This window comes from Mobula birostris, chromosome 24, assembly GCF_030028105.1.
Source record: "Mobula birostris isolate sMobBir1 chromosome 24, sMobBir1.hap1, whole genome shotgun sequence".
In the NCBI taxonomy this organism is placed as follows: Eukaryota; Metazoa; Chordata; class Chondrichthyes; order Myliobatiformes; family Myliobatidae; genus Mobula; species Mobula birostris.
In genome coordinates, this window is record NC_092393.1 from 44,454,653 (window position 1) to 44,470,335 (window position 15,683).

General features: G+C 45.5%; 1 protein-coding gene across 3 annotated transcripts in view; it reads left to right on the top strand.

Moving 5' to 3' along the window:
- Nucleotides 1-269: 269 nt before the first annotated feature.
- The window catches only part of LOC140187171 (zinc transporter ZIP11-like), an 840,422-nt gene continuing 825,008 nt past the window's right edge, over nucleotides 270-15,683 (top strand). For all 3 annotated transcript variants that reach the window (XM_072242190.1, XM_072242191.1, XM_072242192.1), the window contains exon 1: nucleotides 270-388. In XM_072242190.1, the coding sequence (XP_072098291.1) occupies nucleotides 281-388 (108 nt within the window). In that variant the 5' untranslated portion in view covers nucleotides 270-280. The remainder of the gene's footprint in view (nucleotides 389-15,683) is intronic.

The following is a 15,683-nucleotide window of genomic DNA, read 5'->3' on the forward strand; positions in this document are numbered from 1 at the left end:
TAATCCTTTTTCATAAAGGGGCATACGAAGACGGAACTAACGAGCTCACTCCCCGACCTCCATTGGACTGAATGAAATTGCTGGATGAGGACTGCTACACGTGAGCCAGTGGACGCCGGTTTAATAGACAGGCATTGTGCCCTATGAGGCTAGTAGCGTCCTTTGTACGTGGCTTGCCATTGGATGCAGTCGGTGCAGTTCAGCCAAACGCGGCGTGGCTGGGAAGTGGCGGATGCGGAAGTGAGTGGAGTTGGGCTGGTTGGAGTCCAGGGAGAGCGAGATGATTGAAGGATGGAGTCCGGTTCTTCAGACCTTACTTGGGACCTTTTTCACTTGGGGTCTCACCGCTGCCGGGGCTGCTCTGGTGTTCATCTTTGCACAGGGACAGGTTGGTATTTGTGGACATTTTGTGTACCAATTTGAATTTATGTGAATGAAATCATAACTGCTCTCTCCTCTATTAGATATGCTTAAACATACAGCTTTGATTCAAAGGTCAAAGAACAACATATAAAAGATTAAACGTCAATGGAATGACATGATTAATATGTATGGAAGCAGGACAAGTCGAATCCAGCCGATTATTGCCCCATAGAGTCCTCCAGTTATCAGTAAAGTGCTGAAAGGTGTCATTGTTAGTTGCACTTGATTACACAAGCTCCAGTATTCATTGATACTCCCTTAGGTTGTGGTTGGTGTGGTTGGTGCACTTGGCCGCAGACCTCATTCCAGCCTCTTAAGAAATGAATTTCAGAAACAAACCAGATAGTGTTGGAAACGTTCAGTGGAGTTGGAATTGGTTTATTATTGTATGTATGGAGATACTGTAAAAAGTTTGTCTTGCACACTGATCAAACCATTACACAGTCCACTGAGGTAGAGCAACTTAAAGCAATAACACTGCAGAATAAAGCTACAGAGTAAGTTCGGTGTAGGTAGATAATAAGGTCCAAAATATCATACTGAGGTAGATTGTGAGATCAAAGGCTAATTGATTATACTAGGGAACTATTTAATAGTCTTATAACAGCAGGGTAGAAACTGCCCTTGAGTCTGGTGGTACACACTTTCAGGCTTTATACAGAAGTAGAGTTAATGTCTCAAATTGAAAATCCTAAGAGCTTTGTTTTAAATTTCAAATGTGCAAAATTTTTTTTGGTTTCAATTTAAAATATAGAACAATACTGTACAGGAACAGACAAGAGAATCTGCAGATGCTGGAAATCCAAGCAACACACACAATGCTGGAGGAACTCAGCAGGCCAGGCAGCATCTATAGAGAAAAGTATAGTTGACGTTTCGGGGCGAGACCCTTCTGCTGGACTTTCTGCCTGAAGCGTTGACTATGCTTTTCCCCATAGATGCTGCCTGGCCTGCTGAGTTCCTCAAGCATTTCCTATCTGTACAGGAACAGGCTCCTTGATCAATGATGATGTAGAATCTAACCTTTGCTCTGACATAGCCCTCTGCTTTTCTTACATTCATATACCTATCTAAGAGTCTCTTAACTGTCCCTAATGTATCTGCCTCTGCCACCACCCCTGGTAGCATGTTCCATGCAGATCCCATTCTCTGCCAGCTACCTCCCGCATACTCTACCAGCACCTTAAAGTTACGTCCTTTATGTTAGCTATTTCTGCCCTGGGACCTTCATTGTGTTAAAGCAGCTCATGTACTTTCACTTCCACCACCTCTTTACAGGTTTGGATCAAGTTCGCAATACCTTACTCAGTCACTGCACTAACCAACTCACAACAAGAAATTTCAATTTTGTTTTTTGCTCCCCTTGTTCTTTGAATTAATGTTTCCCAAATATGCTGGACTAATTAAACTAATGCATCTTAATCCCTTTGGCCTGTACATTGTCCATATTCTTACATTATCTGTATATTCAAGTGTCAAGTGGTTTATTGTAATTTAACTATGTACATGTATATAACCATATAATGTATGTAGAAGCAAAGCAGGTTGTAAAGCACAATAGTACACATAACTCACTTACCATGTGATAACGTATGAAGGCAAGGATAAAATCTACAGATGAATCACACATAACAAACTAAAGTGTATTAATATTAAATTCTGCAAGGTACGGAACAGTAACACTTCAAATACCATGCAGCTAGGAGTTCAGAGCCCTCGTGCCTGGGGGAAGAAATTGTTCCTTATTGTAACCGTTCTCATTTTTATGTATCACAGTCTCCTGCCTGATGGTAGAAAGTCAAGGAGAGTGCTAGATGGGTGGGTGGGATCCTTAATAATGCTAAGGGCCCTGTGTATGCAGTACTCTGATGAATGTCCTTGATTGATGGTAGGGAGATCCCTATGATCCTCTCAGCTGTTCTCACAGTCCTTTGTAGGGACTTCTGGTCTGATGCTCGACTGCTCCCATACCAGATGGAAATGCAACTTGTCAGGATGCTCTCAATGTGTCAATCTGCCTCCCTACCAGAGGCCTTTAGGTTCAGACCCAGGGAATAACTGTACACCACAGTTTACTTAACAGTACATACTGTTCATTAGCAAGCTTGTGTCGCACGGTTGATAAAACAGAGTCCCTGCCTACAGCCTAGGAAAATCTGCAGTCAAGTGAGCCCCCAAGAATGGTCTGGGCTGCTGATATACAGTGGCATGCAAAAGTTTGGGCACCTCTGGTCAAAATTTCTGTTACTGTGAATAGTTAAGTGAGTGGAAGATGAACTGATCTCCAAAAGTCATAAAGTTAAAGATGAAACATTCTTTTCAACATTTTATGCAAGATTAGTGTATTATTTTTGTTTTGTACAATTTTAGAGTGAAAAATAAAAGGAAAGGAGTACCATGCAAAAGTTTGGGCACCCAAGGGATTTGAGCTCTCAGATAACTTTTACCGAGGTCTCAGACCTTAATTAGCTTGTTAGGGCTATGGCTTGTTCACAGGCATCGTTAGGAAAGGCCAGGTTATGCAAATTTCAAAGCTTTATAAATACCCTGACTCCTCAAACCTTGTCCTAACAATCAGCAGCCATGGTCTCCTCTAAGCAGCTGCCTAGCACTCTGAAAATTAAAATAATTGATGCCCACAAAGCAGGAGAAGACGATAAGAAGATAGCAAAGTGTTTTCAGGTAGCTGTTTCCTCAGTTTGTAATATAATTAAGAAATGGCAGTTAACAGGAACGGTGGAGGTCAAGTTGAGGACTGGAAGACCAAGAAAACTTTCCAAGAGAACTGCTCGTAGGATTGTTAGAAAGGCAAATCAAAACCTCCGTTTGACTGCAGGAAGATTTAGCAGACTCTGGAGTGGTGGTGCACTGTTCTACTGTGCAGCAGTACCTGCACAAATATGACCTTCATGGAAGAGTCATCAGAAAAAAACCTTTCCTGCGTCCTCACCACAAAATTCAGCGTCAGAAGTTTGCAAAGGAACATCTAAACAAGCCTGATGTATTTTGGAAACAAGTCCTGTGGACTGATGAAGTTAAAATAGTAGTTTTTGGCTGCAATGAGCAAAGGTATGTTTGGAGAAAAAAGGGTGCAGTATTTCATGAAAAGAACCTCCCTCCAACTGTTAAGCAGGGGTGTGGATTGATCATGCTTTGGGCTGGTGTTGCAGCCAGTGGCATGGAGAATATTTCACTGGTAGAGGGAAGAATGAATTCAATTAAATACCAGCAAATTCTGGAAGCAAACATCACACTGTCTGTAAAAAAAGCTGAAGATGAAAAGAGGATGGCTTCTACAACAGGATAATGATCCTAAACACACCTCAGAATCCACAATGGGCTACCTCAAGAGGCGCAAGCTGAAGGTTTTGCCATGACCCTCACAGTCCCCTGACCTAAACATCATCAAAAATCTGTGGATAGACCTCAAAAGAGCAGTGCATGCAAGACGGCCCAAGAATCTCACAGAACTAGAAGCCTTTTGCAAGGAAGAATGGGCGAAAATCCCCCAAACAAGAATTGAAAGACTCTTAGCTGGCTACAGAAAGTGTTCACAAGCTGTGATACTTGCCAAAGGGAGTGTTACTAAGTACTGAACATGCAGGGTGCCCAAACTTTTGCTTTGGACCCTTTTCGTTTTTTGTTATTTTGAAACTTTAAAAGATGGAAATAAAAAAGTAATCTTGCTTAAAATATGAAAGAAATGTGTCACGTTTAACTTTATGCCTTTTGGAAATCAGTTCGTCTTTTACTCGCTTAGCTATTCGCAGTAACGGAAAATTTTGACCAGGGGTGCCCAAACTTTTGCATGCCACTGTATGTTCGTTATCATATACCTACTTTGATAAGGATAGATAGAGAAGCTTTCTCATGCAACAAACACTTCTTTGTACATACATTATTCTCACACACGACTTGTTAAGCTGCCAGTAAGTCAGTTAGATTTTAGCTCTTTTAATTCTGCATATAATTCCTCAAATGGTGATCCTGTAAATGGCAGTTAAGATGAGGAGGGGATGGGAGCCTTGCTTGCTTCAGTCTTTTTAGGAAGTGCAGGTGCTGCTCTGCCTTCTTGTACAGGGAGGAAATGTTGGGGGACTAGCTGAGGTCATCCGTGATGTGAACTCCCAGGAACTTGATACACTTAATTCACTTCACAGAGGAGCTATGTATTCACAGAGGGGGATGATTTGTCTGCACCTTCCTGGAGTCCACAATGATTTGCTTTGTCATCTCCACATTCAGGCTTAGGTTGTTCTTTTCACACCAGTCCACCAGTCACTCCATTTTCCCCTCTGCACTCCATCTTGTCGTCGTTCTTGATAAGGCAAACCGTTGTGTCACCCGCAAACTTGTTGACGCAGTTTGAGCTGGATCTTCGACATAGTCACGTGTCAGCAGTGTGAACAGCAGTGGGCCGAGCACATGGTCTTGGGGAGTGCCAGTGCTCAGCGTAATGGGACTAGAGTCATTGTTGCCCACACGGACTGACTGTGGCCTTACTGTTAAGGAGTTAAGTCTCCAATTACAGTGGGAGGTGTTGAGACCCAGTGAGTACAGTATCCTCTCCAATTTCTGGGGTACAGTTATATGGTGTTGAACACTGAACTGAAGTCTGTAAACAGCAGTCTGGCATTTGAGACCCCATTTTCCAGGTGGGACAGGATGGAGGGGGGCAGAGGCTGTTGCATCATCATTGGATCGATTTGAGTGATAAACGAACTGGAAAGGATCTAGTGTAACTGGGAGAAAGTGTGGTCTATGAGCAGCCATTCAAAGCATTTCATAATGGTTGATCTTAATGCCACTGGACGATAGTAACTTGTTTAAATGACTGTCACCTTCTTTGGCACTGGAATGATGGTTGCTGCCTTGAAAACTGAGGGGACAATGGATTGTTCTAGAGAGATGTTGAATCATGTGTCTATCTCAGAGAATCTTAAGTATCCCTATCATATCTGCCTTTACCACCACACCTGTCAGTGCACTCCCAGCACTTAGTGCTTCTTAAATAAAAATCCTGTACATCTCCTTTGAACTCCCATCTCCTCTTAATTTTTTTGACCCTGGGGAGATAAATGCCAGCTATCTACTTTTCAGCCTTTTCCCAAATGTCCTCTCTGCTTCTATAGCTGTGGAGAAACCAACTCTTGTTTATCCAACCCTAGTTTATTGTTAATTTCCAGAGATGGAGTGAGAGTGACTGCTTTTGATATCAATGTTAAATTTGATTTTAGTCATGTCAAGTGGCCAAGTAAGGGGAAAAGTTTTTCACAGGCTTGAGACATGGCTAGTGCATGGGTTGTTGGGGTCCAATCAATTCAGCCCTGTGATTTTGTCGCAGAAGATCTTTTCCAGGGATCCAGTAATCTTCAGCTGCTTCATCGATGATCTTAACTCTAGCATGCTCAGATGTGTAGATGTTTGTTGATACAGTGGAGTCCGGTGAATTGGGACTCATTGGAACCAGTACATTTGGCTCAATTAAGTGGCTGCCCAAATCACAGAAATAGTTAAAAAGGTTTAAAAAGGGCAAAGTTCCATTTAACCAAGAAACGTATTATGGACTGTATTTAAATGAAATACAGAAGAATTTAGAACACTACCAATACCACTACAGTACTATAGAAGTGTATTAGTTTCTAAGAGTTATCGATGGAGGAATTCATCAGTGTATGCTGCAGTGGTCTTTTGATTGACTGTAAATGAACAAAATCAGCGCAGACACCTTGGGTAATTTTGTTGGCTGGTGTCAAATCTTTTCGTGGCATCTTGGCAAAGCTCTGAAATCTTTTAAAGTGAAAATTATTAAAAAAATCTTTTTTTAAATTGACATCTGTTGCCCAGATCGATTAGCATAATGCAAGTATGTGCAACTGATGCTATTTAAACACTGTTCGCTCTGAGCATGGTGTGGTGTCTAAAAGCCACACAAATACACGCTACTCACACTGATTCGAAACTGTCCAGCAACAGTCTTCTGTCCCAATTAAATGGCTAACCAAACAAAGGAAATCATAGCTATTTTCTCAGTTAGTTTTGTGCTTTAAACATTGTCTAAAGTAAGCTGCTTCCTTGATAAACTGATGGCCCAATTAACTGGAATCCACTTGAAGCACCTTCAGTTACTCCAAAAGACTGAGGTTTGGTAAAATACTGAAAGGCTTTTATTCGCTGTACAATACGACCTCCACAGTGAGTGTCTGCCCCCGGACTGAGGGGGAGGGGCAAGGCGAACACCTTTATACAGGATTCTGTGGGAGGAGCCACAGGGGCAGTCAGCAGAGGGGTGTGGCCAGACAGGCAACCAATTTACAACATATATACATGGTTTACCACATTCACCTCTCCTTTTTTTAAAAAGAGTCCCGCAGGGTGAAGTGACTGACAATATTTACACGAAGTATATTTACAGGTTAAGTCTATCAGGCGGTCGAGTCCGTCGCTGTGATCTACGTAGCACCGGCGGTGATTGCACTGGCGATGGCAGTTGTGCTGGCTCCGGCCTGACTTCAGGTGCCAACATGTTAGGCGTCGGTAATCCCTCGTGCGTGTGCGTCGCGCCCGGTATGGGAGTGTCATGCGGTGTCTGTATAGGGTTTGGGGTGCACGGTGTCTCGTAGGTACATACATTGGTGGGTACGGGGTCAATAGTCACCACGGAGTGTTCAGGGTAGGGGCCCGGAGCTCCTGCGGGCGCCAGGCCGCGGATGGAGACCGTGTCCTCCCGCCCATCAGGTAAAACCACATAGGCATACTGGGGGTTCGCATGAAGTAAGTGAACCCTCTTGACTATCGGGGAGTATTTATTGCTCCTCGCATGTTTCCGGAGCAGCACTGGCCCCGGGGACGTCAGCCAAGATGGTAGGGTGGTTCCAGTGGTCGATTTTCTGGGAAAAGAAAAGAGCCGCTCATGAGGGGTGGCTTTGGTGGCTGTGCATAACAGGGAACGGATGGAGTGGAGTGCCTCGGGAAGGACCTCCTGCCAGTGGGAGACCAGCAGTCCCTTTGACCTGAGGGCTAAGAGTGTGGCTTTCCACACTGTGCCATTCTCCTTCTCTACCTGTCCATTCCCCCAGGGATTATAGCTCGTGGTCCTACTGGTTGCAATTCCCCTAGCCAGTAGATGTTGGCGCAGCTCGTCACTCATAAACGAGGACCCTCTGTCACTGTGGATATAGCATGGGTATCCGAACAGAGTGAAGAGCTTGCGCAGGGCTTTTATAACTGATGTGGTAGTGGTGTCGGGGCAGGGGATGGCGAAGGGGAACCGCGAGTACTCGTCAATTACGTTAAGAAAGTACACATTGCGGTCGGTGGAGGGAAGGGGGCCCTTAAAGTGAACACGCAGTCGCTCAAAGGGGCGGGTGGCCTTGATGAGTGGTGCCTTTTCGGGTCGGTAGAAGTGCGGTTTGCACTCTGCGCAGACTTGGCAGTCCCTGGTCATCATCCTGATCTCCTCAAGGGAGTAAGGCAGGTTCCGGGCTTTCACGAAGTGGAAAAGCCGGGTGACTCCCAGGTGGCAAAGGTTTACATGTAGGGCGTATAGCCGGTCGATCTGCACACTGGCGCATGTTCCCCGGGATAGGGCATCGGAGGGCTCGTTGAGCTTCCCAGGCCTGTACATGATGTCATAGTTGTAGGTGGAGAGTTCGATTCTCCACCTCAGAATTTTATCATTTTTGATTTTGCTCCGCTGCTGATTATTAAACATGAATGCGACTGAGCGCTGGTCAGTTAACAGGGTGAACCTTTTGCCAGCAAGATAGTGCCTCCAGTGCCTTATAGCTTCCACTATGGCCTGGGCCTCTTTCTCTACCGCAGAGTGCCAAATTTCAGGGCCTTGAAGGGTACGGGAGAAGAACGCCACTGGTCTTCCTGCCTGGTTGAGGGTAGCAGCCAGCTCAAAGTCGGAGGCGTCACTCTCTACTTAGAAGGGAATGGCCTCATCTACCGCATGCATTGCTGCTTTGGCAATGTCCCCTTTTATGCGGTTGAAGGCCGCGTGGGCCTCGGCAGAGAGGGGGAATGTGGTGGACTTGACCAGGGGGCAGGCCTTGTCTGCATAGTTAGAGACCCATTGGGCGTAATATGAAAAGAAGCCCAGGCACCTTTTGAGGGCTCTGAGGGTATTGGGAAGAGGGAGTTCCAACAAGGGGCGCATACGGTCGGGGTCAGGGCCAATGACTCCATTCTCCACGACACACCCAAGGATAGCAAGTCGGGTGGTCCCAAATACACACTTGTCCTTGTTATAGGTGAGGTTGAAAGATTTGGCCTCTTGGAGAAATTTTTGGAGGTTGTTGTCGTGATCCTGCTGGTCGTGACTGCAGATGGTGATGTTATCCAGATATGGGAACGTGGCCTTCAGTTGGCACTGGTCCACCATCCGGTCCATTGCCCTCTGGAAGACAGATACACCATTCGTGACACCAAAGGGGACGCGCAGGAATTGATAAAGCCTGCCGTCCGCCTCGAAGGCAGTGTAAGGGCGGTCCTCCCGGCGGATGGGGAGCTGATGGTAAGCGGACTTTAGGTCTATGGTCGAGTACACCTTGTACTGTGCTACCTGATTGACCATATCCGCGATGCAGGGTAGAGAGTACGCGTCGAGCTGCGTGAACCTATTGATGGTCTGGCTATAGTCCACGACCATCCTATTCTCCTCGTTCCGAACCACGACCACCTGCGCCCTCCAAGGACTTGTGCTTGCCTCAATGACCCCCTCCCTGAGCAGCCGCTGCACCTCCGACTTAATGAAAGCTCTGTCCCCCGCGCTGTACCTCCTGCTTTTAGTTGCCACGGGTTTACAGTCAGGGTCAGGTTGGCGAACAGCGGTGGGGGAGGGATCCTGAGGGTGGAGAGGCCGCAAGTGGTGTCGGTAGTGTGGCAGTTGGCATGATGTTGGGTGGGATGCGCGGGTCGGTGTGTGTGTGTGGTCAGTAGTGGGGTACGTGACATATCTCTACAAAACGGGATTTATGACAGTAATTGGCGGGAGGGGCCCATCATACTTCATTGTCATACTTTTCAGGTGGCTCTGGAAGTCCAACCCCAACAGCACAGGGGCACACAGTTGAGGCAAGACCAGTAACGTAAAGTCCCGATATTCTGTGCCCTGCACCACTAGTGTTGCTACACCCCCCCCCCCCCCAGATGTCTGTTGTATGCGACCCGGAGGCCATGGTGACCCTCCGACTTACCGGCCGTATCATGAGTCCTCAATGCTGCACCGTGGCCGGGTGGATAAAACTCTCCGTGCTGCCTGTGTCAAACAGGCAGCTTGTCCTGTGCCCCTCCACCAGAATGTCCATCATTGACCTTGCGAGCTGGGGGGGTGCGCTTTGGTTGAGGGTCACGGAAGCCAGGGTGGGGTTGCTGTCTTGGTCCGGCGTGGTGGGGTGCCCCGTGAGCACCCGTTGGTTGTAGGCGGTGGGAGGTGGCGCCGACCAAGATGGCCGCCCCCATGTCTCGCACGTGGTGGTGGCATGCAGGGAAGATGGTGGCAGGCAAAATGGCGACCCCCACGTCTCGCACGTGGTGGCAGTGTGCAGGGAAGATGGCGGCCCCCATGTCTCGCACGTGGCGCTGCTCGATCCCGCTTGGGGTTTTGACTTACAGACCTTGGCGAAGTGGCCCTTCTTTCCGCAGCTGGAGCAGGTAGCTTGTCGGGCCGGGCAGCGTTTCCGGGGGTGCTTCTCCAGTCCGCAGAAGTAGCACTTCACGGACTCACGACTGGCGGCAGCCGAGGTCGATTCGCCGGCAGGTTGCGGGGTCTGCAGCACCCACGAGGCCATCGGGGGATCGCGTGCCTGGAGAGCCTCGGAGTTATGCAGAGCGGCCTCCAACGTATCAGCCAGCTCCATTGCCGAATTTAGGGTAAGATTGGCTTTTTCCAGCAGCCGCTGGCGCATGTACACTGACCTGGTCCCCGTAACGAAGGCGTCTCTCACTAGGAGTTCTGCATGCTGCGCCGCCGTCAGCTCCTGGCAATTGCAGGCTCGCACGAGCGTCCGTAGGGCCTGGACGAACTCAGCACTCGATTCCCTGGGCATTGTTGCCGTGTCGCTAAACGGTGCCGAGCATAGACGCTGTTTATCGGCCGCAGGTATTGTCTTTTGAGTGTGTTCATCGCGCCATCGTAGTTCGGCTGGTCTCTGATCAGCGAATAAACCCGTGGACTGACCCTGGAGAGTAGAACTCTGCGCTTCGCTACGGGGTCGGTCGCTTTAATCTCCTCTAGATACACTTCGAAGCAGGCCAGCCAGAGTTCAAAAGCGTTTCCAGCTTCAGGTGTTTGCGAATTGAGATCTAATTTTTCTGGTCTCAGGGCCTGTTCCATGTTTTAAAACGTACAGCGAATAAAATTGAAGCACCTTCAATTACTCCAAAAGACTGAGGTTTGATAAAATACTGAAAGGCTTTTATTCGCTGTACAATACGACCTCCACAGTGAGTGTCTGCCCCCGGACTGAGGGGGAGGGGCAAGGCGAACACCTTTATACAGGACTCTGTGGGAGGAGCCATAGGGGCAGTCAGCAGAGGGGTGTGTCCAGACAGGTAACCGAGTTACAACATATATACATGGTTTACCACACCACTGCAATTATATTGTACTTACTACCCATTACACTGCTGGTGTTTCGGTTCTCTCTCTCTGCTGGTGTTCAGTGCTTTCTTCTTCATGTCAGTAACTGCCTTTCAGTTTTCACTACTGTCAATGAAGCAAGTCTCGGATGGAGACTCAGGAACATTGTTACACGCAGATGTAGAAGGATTCTTCATTGCTGTTTCCATAACAATTCCGTTTGACCAGTCGGGGTTGTTAGCCCTGAGTTGAACCTCCAAACCTGGAGGAATGGTGGACCATTCTTAGTCTGGTTTCTACCATTTGACCTGTTTGGCATGGGTGACCATACCAAGAGTCAAAGCACAAAGCCCTGTCTCTAGCCAACATGGATCGTTGGGTCTTTGTGGTCGTCTTGGAAATTCTGTAGTTACATTGTGTTCAGGATCATGTGTCTCTCCGTACATAATGATGTACTTAAAGACTTGATTCGAGAGTAGGTCATAGAGTGGGGTATTTTGCAGTGAGTGATCCCTGTTGCCTATTTTCTGCAAGGTACTGTACATTGGAAATGTGTTGGAACTTTCACCACTTGCCTGGAAGAATGCAGATCCAATTGCCTTCAACCATGATGAAATAACGCTTTTTATCAGTATCCTGCCTTCTATACTGAACTTCCACTCCCACCATCACTACTGCTGGTCAAATTAAAATGCATTTTGGTTACTTGCCACAACTTGCTCTCCTGTATCTCCTAATCTTCCCAACTTTCCTCTTCAGAGGAAAAGGGCAGCACACAAATGAGTGTCTATATCTCTGCTTATCTTCTGATATTATCTACAGTCTTTTTCCCCAAGATAGGGAAGTCCAAAATTAGTCCAAAATAGGTTTAGAATGAGAAGGGAAAGATTTAAAAGGGACCTGAGGGGTAAGTTTTTCCCACAGAAAGTTGTGCGTATATTGAACGAGCTATCAGAGGAGGTGGTAGAGGTGGGTGCAAGTACAGCATTTAAGACATTCGGACAGGTGCATGGATAGGAAAGGTTAGGAGGGATATGGATCAGATGTGGGCAAATGGGACTGGTTCAGTTACGCAGCTTGCTTGGAGGGTCTATTATCTGTGCTCGGTAGCTCTATGCTACATTCTTAGTCTTGTCACAGAGGAAAGATCATTGAAGTTGCTTCTGAAAAGCACTGAAAGTGTCTTTGTCATATGGGGCATATTGGCTTGAGATGTTTCTCAAGGGCTGTTGATAGAACACGTAGTAGTCTTTGCCAGTAATACTTGTATTCAGGATAGATAAAAGAATACTCACAAAAGGATAAAAATAAAATAATTATTTTATCAAACTTTGCGTGTTGAAAAAAAACGTATCCAGTAATTGACAAAAAGCTCGTGTGGGACCTTGGCCAGATTTTCTGTAAGATGCATATCTTACTATTTGTATATAAAAAAAACCTGGCATGGGTGTCATCTCTTCATGAATCTTATCTCTGGTGATAACTTGTACTGAATTAGGTTGGAATTACAGTGCCTCACAATGCCATGTTGAGTGCACAAGGCTTTGCGAGTATTTATTTGGAGATACAGCACGGTAACAGGCCCATCTGGCCCAATGAGCTCATGCCACCCAAATATACCCATGTGAGAAGAAACCGTAGCAATCTGAGGAAACCCACGTGGTTACAGGAGGGACATAGAAACTCCTTACAGACAGCAGCAGAATTGAACCCAGGTTGCTGGTGCTGTAACAGCATTTCATGAACTGCTACACTACTGACTGCTGCCACTTCTCAGCCATCTTGTACTGTTATTTTAAGAGCTATAAATACAATAGTTTAATGATATTGACGGGAGGAGAAGATGACGGTGCGACGCAGCTTGCAGCAGCCGCTCCAGTGGTGATGTCTGTTATTTGTCAAGTAGGGTGCCGTGCACAATCCTGACTTGATGGAGACGGACGTGAAAGCACGGAGGAACATCTGGTGAAACTTCTGAAATGTCTGCTTCGCTGCCGCTGCTACTGTGTGGTCCGGAATCTCTGGAGGAGAAGGCCCCGAGTCCTCGGCTTTGCTTGTTGCTTGGCGGCCGGGGCGGGGTTGAATCACTCGGCAGAGGATGGTGCTTCGAGAGGCTGTGTTGGAGGGGTTGATCGGAGGCTTGAAGTTTTCGGACGGACTCAGATTCCGCTGCGGTCGGGTGCTTCCAATGGTGCTGCATTGGCAAGTTGGCAGCGCTTGGAGGTTCTTGGCAGGGAGAGTTTCTCCCTTCTGCCGCCTGCGTGAGATGATGAGTCTATCGGGACTTTGAGACTTTTTTTTAAACCGTGCCCATGGTCTGCTCTTTATCAAATTATGGTATTGCTTTGCACTGTTGTAACTATATGTTATAATTATGTGGTTTTGTCAGTTTTAGTCTTGGTTTGTCCTGTGTTTTCTTGTGATATCATTCTGGAGGAACATTGTATCATTTTTTAATGCATGCATTTCTAAATGACAATTAACGGGGACTGAGTGTCCTCATAATCTAATCTAATATTGGGGAAATTGAAATCACTGTTAATTGAGATCACTGTAGTGTTAAAGGTTGAGAGGAGGTAGAATTTTTAATATTCATCCTGAAGAGCTCTTGAGCCAATACATTGATTCGTATTTGAGAAGTGGCAATATTAGGTCTAAACCTTGGCAATGTATCTAGACAAGGATAGGCAATGTCAGTGGGAGAACATTTCATAGATGGTGAATGCAGTTGTAAGTTTTAAGGTTTTACTGGAGAATGATAAGCATAGACTGTAAATGCAAGCCCTGAAGTGGGGTAAGAGCCTGATTTCAATCTGATGACACAGGCTTGATGAAGGTGAATGTGGAGTAACTACTTTCAGGTAGAAGTTACTTCCCATCCACCTTTATACTTTCAGGCACGTATACGAATGAGGAGTGGGAGGTATTTAAATATGAAATAACAGGAGTTTAGAATCAATATGTTCCAGAATGCTGAAGGATAAGCTGAATAAGTCAAAGGAACCTTAATGTCAAGGTATATTGGGGGCTGGTGGAGAAGACAATGTTAGATTATTGTAGATCTAGAGGAGTGAGAATAATTGAGGCCTTGCAGAAGTATGGAATGTATTGGGGTAATTTTTAAAAAAAAAGTAATTAGGGTTATGAAATTGCAATAGCAGATAATATTAAAGAAAACCACAAAGCATTTATTTATATTACTTGGCAAAGGGATAATTGTGGAAAGAGTTGGAACATGGTTAAAGTTACAAAAGAGGATATTTCACCTATCTTCACTATGGAGACATCCATTGTAGTTGGAGGATTTGTGGGGAGAGATATTGGTGGAATTCTAGAATAAATTATCATTAAACAAGGTTTACTGGTAGTCAAATCCTCAAGACCCAGATTTGATAATCTTGAGCAGCTGTAAATGTTTGACAAATTCGAACTGTCGCCTTTTCCCGGACCTGCATGATGTCTCAAAGCTATTAGTAACGACCAAAATGTGCGTTCGTGCCACTTCTTTATGCCAAGGAGAACAATCCAAAGCTGATCCACAGAGATGAACATGGACAGAGATTAATACAGAACCAAAGTTTGTTTAAACAACTGAGTTTTAAGTACACAAGAAGTAGGAGCGGTATTGGCTTGTTGAGCGTGCTCTGCCATTCAATGAGATCGTGGCTGATGTGGCTGTGGATTCAACTCCACCTACCTGCCATTTCACTATAACCCTTAATTCTCATACCATTCAAAATTGTATCTGACTGTGTCTTAAATATATTTAATGAGGTAGCCTCCATTGCTTCCCTGTGGGAGCAGTTTCTTCCCCTCCACGATCAGATTTCTGAATGGACAACAAACCCATGAATTATACCTCACTAATTTTTTGCTTTCTTTTAGCACTACTTATTTAATTTTTTAATATATCCTTATTTAGATGAATTGCAATGTACTGCTGCCACAAAACAACAGATTTCACAACATATGCCAGTGCTGCTAAACCTGGTTCTGATTTTGATTTTAATGCCCTTGGGGTTGGGAAAGGGACTACTTAAGCCTAGAAGCTTTGCCAAGTGCAAAGGAATGCACCACCTCACAGACCTCATCTTAGATCCTGAGGAACTACCCAAAACAAGACTTGTTTGTACGGCTGAAGACTGGTGGGTGAGTACGATGGAGAAACGTAGCGAACTAAAACCAAGGCGGAACCTAAGCTAATTTTATTGAGAGTTGATGCAAATTTGGAGAGGGAATGGGTTCGTGTGAGCAAGATTGATTTTGTGTTTAAGGAAATGGCTAACACTTTGATTGGAAGGATGAGCATGGATATACATTTATGTATTGGATGAAATTCCAGGAACCTTTGGCCAAAGTTATGGCTCCTGAAATTAAATGTAGATTATTGATCAGCTTAGGATATGGAGGAGTGGGATATTTCCATTTTGGAAGCTTACTAAGCTAGGAACTAAACTATTCACTGGATTTTTTAAAAAAACAATTTAGCACCTTGTAGGTTCATTTTCCTCAAGCATCCCTCTACTGCAAAGATTGAAGACATTGTAAAAGAAGTTGCTCAGAGGATGACATCATAGAGATGTGGATGATGGAGGAACACTCAACACCTGGATATGAATAATGATGTTAATAATAATAGGCATCACTATGAATAAGGAGGTAGTGAGATTGA